The 7,515-nt window shown below is 36.0% G+C and overlaps 1 protein-coding gene across 2 annotated transcripts; it reads right to left on the bottom strand.

The window, feature by feature from the left end:
- Positions 1-751: 751 nt before the first annotated feature.
- Positions 752-7,090, bottom strand: HMGN3 (high mobility group nucleosomal binding domain 3). Of its 2 annotated transcripts, XM_053710469.1 has the most exons (7): positions 6,933-7,090; positions 4,688-4,738; positions 4,306-4,335; positions 3,607-3,654; positions 1,779-1,892; positions 1,574-1,673; positions 752-1,291 (listed from the first exon to the last, which is right to left on the bottom strand). In XM_053710469.1, exons 1-7 carry the CDS (start codon positions 6,945-6,947, stop codon positions 1,278-1,280), a joined length of 372 nt encoding a protein of 123 aa, XP_053566444.1. In that variant the 5' UTR covers positions 6,948-7,090; the 3' UTR covers positions 752-1,277. The 2 variants fall into 2 exon arrangements, with proteins under 2 accessions (XP_053566444.1, XP_053566445.1); XM_053710470.1 differs by lacking the exon at positions 1,574-1,673.
- Between the last annotated feature and the right edge of the window lie 425 nt (positions 7,091-7,515).

Consider the following 7,515-nt stretch of genomic DNA (forward strand, 5'->3'; position numbering starts at 1 on the left):
AGGAAAAGCAAAGAATGACTGGGGGATGAGGGATGTCGTATTTAAGCCTTTGGCTAGGGTGTCTTGCCTCCTCCTGGTGGCCAGGTTCTGAATTTCCCAAAAATAATAAATGCAGCTGGGGACTCTTGCCATTTATGAAGAAAAAAACGCTATCATTTTTTTAACTTTCATGATTCAGATAGAAAGTTGTTTAAAATGACATGTCCTAATTTACTTTGATCATCAAATTTGCTTTTTCGCTTGTTCTTAGTTGAAAGCTAAATTTATGAAGGAACATAAGCTAATTTCTAATCCAAGTCCTTGAAGGCCGCCTGTGTTTCATATAGATAACATTGTGCTTATGCATGTGAAGTTATTTAAGAGTCTTTCCATGTACGTTAGATTTTATTTGTGTCCACTTTTCTCTGAAAAAATTGTTGGTTTTTTTTTTAAATGCCACAGATTTTCTATAAAGTAATCGACACCACCACCTTTTATTTTACTCTACTACTGAGAACATTTAGGGACAGATATAGGACAAAAAACAAACCAAAAACTATCCAAACAATGTTGTATGGAATATAATATTTAAACGGACTTCACACAGCCTTGTTTGCATAAACTATATTTATTTATCTGTTCCTAATTGTTCTCAGCAAAAGACAGATAATAGAAAGTTAAAAAACATGATAGCACCCATTTTATATAAAACACTAGCACTTATATATTCCAGTTATCCTAAAAAAAGTGTATAATAAAATAAGAGTCAAAATAAGGAAAAGGCCAGTTACCTTTTATTTTTAATCATTAAAAATAACTGACATTCAGCATATGGTAACATCTTTTTTAGTCACCTTCAAAACCACATAAACTGTAAGTACAAAAGCACCACTGATTATTGCTATAGAAAACCGCATGGAAAAGTTTGTATCGGCACAGTAAAAAAATAAAATACACACCACACTTTATGCACACAAGACTTTTTGGGTTTTGTTTAAGAGCATAAAAAGGACATATTTGCATTACAGCCAAAGCACACCCTCTAATCCTAATTTCTATGTTTGTAAAATACATACAATGCTAAAATTAAATCAGCAAAGCGTGAGAATGAAAAATGTTCATGTACATAATATATATGTAAAAGTTAAAAACTACAGTCCTAAAAAAAAACAAAAACAAAAAAAAAAGCATTTACAAAATACTTGAGAAAAATATTTTTTTTTCTTAAAGTTCATCAAGAGGTACATAAAATCAGCTTAAAACTCCCATGGACAATTCATTCAGTCTGGTCTTCCACTTCAGTTTTCTGCTCCTATAGAATAAAAAGGATAGATATTTATTAGTCGTAATGCTAATATATTTCATCCCACCTGCCAATATCTGATTGAGGTGTTTATATTTAGCTCATTTATGCTTCTCTAATTAGCTTGCATGATTGAAAGCTGCAACAAATGCAGAATGGAAATGGTCATCCACTGGGCTTTAAAGATCAGAAACCCACAGAAGCCTTACCTGGAAGCTTCCAATTTTCACACTGAAATAGCACCACACTACTAGCTTTCTATGCACTGCACACAAAATTGATCTACCGTACCCTTAACTTTCACTGTCTCAATCTGCCCTTTTACTGACAGTGTGCTGGGTAGGGCACCTCTGGATGTTGAAACATTAACAGTTGAGCGAGAGATGTGAATCTGTAACGTTATGGGCAATAAGAAGAAGCATTACGGACATGCAATCAATGGCTGTAATATGGAATATATAAAAACACCACCACTGATTCAATGATTGCAAAGTACCTCATCCGCTCTAGTTTCACCATTTTCAGATGGAGTAATACCTTCCTTTCCAGCTTCTTGCTTTTCCTCTTTCTTCCCTTTAGCACCTTTGTTAGCCTTTGTCCCAGCATCCTTCTAAAAAGGTACAAACAGTCACATGTAACAAGCAGGCTTCAACATCAATGTTCTTCAAAGCCAACTGCTTTACTCACTTTTGAACTGTGTTTAGACCAGGGGTGGGCAATTACCAGCCCTCCATGTGTTATGGACTACATCTCCCTTGATTCTTTGCCTGCATTATGGCAGGAAGAGCATCATGTGAGATTTAATCTTTAACAGATAGTTGCCCACCTCTGGTTTAAGCTGCTCCTGCAGCTGGATAGAGAAGAAAATTTATATATATATATATATATATATATATATATATATATATATATATATATATATATATATATATATATATATATATATATATATATATATATATATCTCCTAAGTAAATTGGCCCCTTTAAGTTTTCAAGAGCTATTTTATATAGTTAGGATCAAAATAGATCAGGAAGAAGTGTGCATAATTTCAAGCCGTTTAAAGTGATGGTAAATCCTAGAGTATGTGAAACAGATAAAGGGGACTTTCAGTCATGAAGTATAAAATACTTCATGCTATAATTGTTCCTTTATTTCTCTGAAGTGTTCTGAGCGCCTCAGACAGCCCACGGCAGAACACTATTTTGCAGTGGTGACTTTTCCCAACTATTATCCAATAGTGTGCTAGCTATCCAGCATGGGGCCACAGCAGGCACGGCTATTGGATAAGAGTGGAAACATCACCTCACAGCAAAAAGTGTTCTGCCGTGGGCTGTTTGAGGAGCTCAGTGCAGCAAACACTTCAGACAAATCAAGGTACTTTCAGCATGAAGTATTATATACTCCATGACTGAAAGTTCCCCTTATTTGTTCTACTGGTAAATCCTAGAGTTTCAAACGGTCGGGTTTACCATAACTTTAAACACATTAAAATACATTTCTACAGAACATGGCTTAATATGTTACATTGACAGAGGAAGACAAAGTAAGAGACATAAAAACCAAGAATTATTTCATGATTCAGCAAGCACAGTTTAACAAAATTTCTAATTTACGCTTATCACATTTGCTTCATTGTTTTGGTATCCTTTGTTGAAGGAGCAACAATGCACTACTGAGAGCTAGATGAACACATCAGGTGAGCCAATGGCTGATAAGGGAAAGTGGGTCTTTAGAACCCATAAAAAGGGCAGCAGAACCAAATTTTTGAAGAGTATATTATAGATTATACTTTATCTGAATCATAAGAAATTTGGGGCTTCATACCCCTTTAAAGGGACAGTCAACACTAGAATTTTTGTTGTTTAAAAAGAAAGATAATCCCTTTATTACCCATTCCCCAGTTTTGCATAACCAACACTGTTATATTAATCCACTTTTTACTTCTGTGACTAACTTGTATCTAAGCATCTTCTGACTGCCCCTAATCACATGACTGTTATTATCTATTGACTTGCAGTTTAGCCAATTAGTGCAGTGTCTGCCACTAGCCATGGGCATGATCACAATGCTATCTATATGACCTACATGAGCTAGCTATCCCCTACTGTGAAAAGAAAAAAAAGCGGCCTTCAAGGGCTTAGAAATCATATGATCCTTCCTCGGTTTGCTTTCAACTAGAATACCAAGAGAACAAATCAAAATTGTTGATAAACGTAAATTGTAAAGTTTTTTTAATATTACATGCCCTATTTGAAAAATTAGTTATTTTTGGACTTGACTGTCCCTTTAAGAAAAGTTTCCACATTAACAAAAGTACATACCTTGGCAGCAGGTTTTTTGGGTTTTGTTTCGGGTTTAGGAGCAGGCTTCTAGAACGAGAAAAAACAAAACAAAAAACACCACATTATAATTTTATGGCGGTGCGAGTCCACAAGCCATTACACCTAGGATTCAACTCCTGGCCACTAAGGCGAAAATACTGAACAAGCTTTTAATCCCTCTTACATGTCTTGTAATCCAGTCTAACATTTAGCCACAAAAACAAGAAAAATAAAGCATGAATTGACTAAGTAGGGTAAATTAGGTGCGTACTAAAACTGCAGTCAACTGGAAAAATATAAGAGGGCGGGTTTTGTGCACTCACCACCATGAAAAAAATCAAATAAGCAAATTGTATTTTCTTTCATAAGGTGGTGAGAGTCCACAAGCAATTACGTCTGGGATCTAAATACACAAGCTGTGGAGTGCACAATGTAGAACTAGCTGCGTTTGGATACTTAACATTTGCACATAAAGTGGGAGCCCAGCACTTTTTAAATCCTTACCTTCCTCATATGGAGGCAAAGGTAGACTGGGATACTAAAGAGGAGAGAGGGATTAATAGCTTGTGGAATGTAGGGTCTCTGTATCCTCCTAGTAGCCAGGAGTAATGGCTTGTGGACTCTTACCACTTTATGAAATAAATTTAAAGTTCAGCAAACAAATGTAAAGTTGTGCAACAGAACAGATTTAGCACTTACCGAAGATAATCTAGCAGATCTTCTTGTAGGCTGAAATGGAGAAAAAAAAAAAATATGCATTATAAAAATAAATTGTAGGAAAAAAGGAGAACACAGCTTAACTGTAGACGCGGAAATATATATATATATATATATATATATATATATATACACATACATATACACACACACTTGATTAGATATGGAACCTAAATGCTATCTTACCATTCTACAAAATATCAATACGCACAAACTATCATGTCACCTCTTTTCTATTATTAACTGGCACTACAAGTGAAGTGGTACACAGGTGACAAATGTACAATTGTGTAGAAATTTGTTAATTTAACCAGTGTCTGCGAATCACTGCACATGCTCATTTCCCCACACGTGTTATGCCTACCTCTTGCTTAGTTGCTTTAGCTGAATCCTTGGCGTCAGCACCTTCTGGAGACTGGAAAAAAATAAAATAAATTAATTTAGGCAAACAAAAAACATAAGTATATGAAACAAAAAAAACAAAACACACAAGCAGATAGGTTGCTACTAAAAATGTCTAACTACCCCAACACGGCAGAGAAAAAAAAAATCCAATGTATTATAAAAATGATTGAGAATTAGCAAATAGACTACAATAGGTTGTTTCAGCCAGTCTGACAGATATAAGATATCATTTTGCCTATGTATAGGTGGACACATGAACATGCACCTCAAGGGGGAGGACCTAGTTTCAGCAAAATCATCTTTGCAATCCCAAATTTCATATTAAAATCTTCACTTAAATTTTTAACAGTCGTTTTTGCAACACATTTCATTTAGAAAACGTTACAAAAACTTTTCCCTCCAAGTGGTATTTTTTTTTACTCTTGATACTCTAGTCACGTAGCACATGTACATCACTGAAACAGCAATAACTTACTAGAAGCATTTTTTGCCATTTTTTTTTTTTTTTTTAAATGTAGTCATGCACATTTCAGTTTTGAACTTTCAATGCTTTTAAACAAAAAGCAGGTGTAACGTAAAAAAAACCCAATAAATGTGAACTTGTGTACTAAATGATAACTCAACAATATTTGTGCTATTAAAAAGCACAATGAAGAAAGAAAGAAAAAAAAAAGTAAAAAAAACAAACAAACTTGTTAACACCATAAGAAGCAGTCGCCTTCTGATGAATTCAAGAATAAGTGGCTACCATGGCACAGTTGTAAGACCTGTTCTAATGTTGGGCCATTCTCTAGTGATGATGAAAGTGATGCAGTACTAAACAATGGAGACAATATAAAACCGCTTACAACACATGGTCGGCTAGAAAATTCCAGAGCTGTTACTATTACCTTAGATGCCTTTTAAAACAAAACACACCTGAATGAAGAGTTTTATTTTACAACTCTTATTAGTTATGTATTCATCTAAACAATAAGGGCTTTCCCCCTATTTTGATCATAACCTGATCACCACTTTATCGCCATCAGCATATTGCAAGATACACAAGCCTTTTCCCCCCCAAAACATTCATACACACAGATATCTATATATACACACACACGCACACTTATAGTTAACAAGTTACAAAAAAAAAAAAAAAAACATTACATCACAGAAATGCAAATGCTGGATTAGATTAAAAAAACAAACAAAAAAAAACCACCACTTCCAAAACAGTTAATTTATCCTAAGGTTGCTGGGTTAAGACAACTACTGCTCCAGTCAGTCTGCAGAACGAAGTCAATGCTCCAATGTAACAAAGGGGAACCGTTCTACAGAGTCAATTCAAAATCTTGTTAGCAAAGCTTATATTCAAAATTTGAACTATGCATCCCCAGAAAAAAACAACCCAAAATACTCTTATCAATATGATTTTTTTTTTGTTTCTAAGACACAAAAAAAAAAAAAAACCCACAACCCAGTTTGGATTTTCGAACATTTTATAACCTACACAATAGAGATGTTACTTCTGAGTTGAGGTCATAAGTACAAACGCAAAGCAAAACAGTAGGCCCACTAATATACATACATTGTTTAAATTCCATTACACGAAACTCAATATAAAGTTACCCAAAGTAGATTTGTCCGGCCATCTTGAAACGACCTCAACTTCATCAGATACAATACACACAAATAGCCTGTTCAGATTAGACATATCTAGTTATAAACGGCTCACACTTTAGGATAGATCATGGAAAGATCTAGTGACCCTTTTGTAGGCCCAGCTCTACAAAAGGCAGCTGATGTGACAGACCGTGCATGTGGCATAGGGGAAGGGAAAGAGATGGGTGTTCCCCAATTTCTCCATCCATCAAAGATCGGCACGGATAAGACGTATAAATATGCGAAAATTTAAGTCAAATAAATTATCCGATTGTTACAAAAATACACTATATATATATATATATACACACACACACTGTTTTACACGAAAAGGGAATCATACGGCAGCAGCTGTACAAACTAATCGTGTATCTTAACAGGATGTAAGGGCATCGCAAGTATTTGCCATTTTAACAGCTTAAAAAACCCCCAGAAGGCACGTATATAAACGCACCACAACAACCTAAAGACCGCGGTCAGTTAAGCCAACATTACGGCGCCCCTGGTGTTATATATATTTATACATAGATGATAAACCAAATAGTTTTTATTGTACTTACCTTTCTTTTAGGCATGATGTACTAAGGGTATGGCCTCCCAGCTACTACTGAGGAAGAGTAATGATGAGGATGGTGGTAGGTGTAAGAGGACGAGAACCGAATGGAGCTTCACAGTCGCTTTCCGCACAACTAGATCCCCCCCTTTGCCAGTGTACACCTCTAATCTTAGCTCGCGCACCAATCCACCGTTGCTATTGGTTGATCAGCGTTTACAAATTTCAAATACTCCGCCCATTACTCTGCGCGGGCCACCAACGGCCATACGTCCGGTGGGCGTGGCCACATTTTGGTTTGACATTGCAGATTTACTACGTGTACGCCTCCTTCATTTACCCGCCCATTATCTCTTTCTGGCCAATGCAAAGGAGAAGGACGGCCAGGTTTCCAAAGTTCAAACTGCAGACACAAGGCGTAATGCGTTAAGACAGCCTCTTGCTATGACGACTTGGTCCTCTGACCGTTGTTTTTTAGAAGGTGTGACATCTTGTAGTTACCGCCCAGTTACTCGGACTCCGTGGTCTGTTTATGTTTGAATTAAAAGCACTGAGCGCGAGTTTCTTGTATGTATAGACTAAAGGCGCCA

The sequence above is a fragment of the Bombina bombina genome, chromosome 4 (assembly GCF_027579735.1).
Source record: "Bombina bombina isolate aBomBom1 chromosome 4, aBomBom1.pri, whole genome shotgun sequence".
Lineage (NCBI taxonomy): Eukaryota > Metazoa > Chordata > Amphibia > Anura > Bombinatoridae > Bombina > Bombina bombina.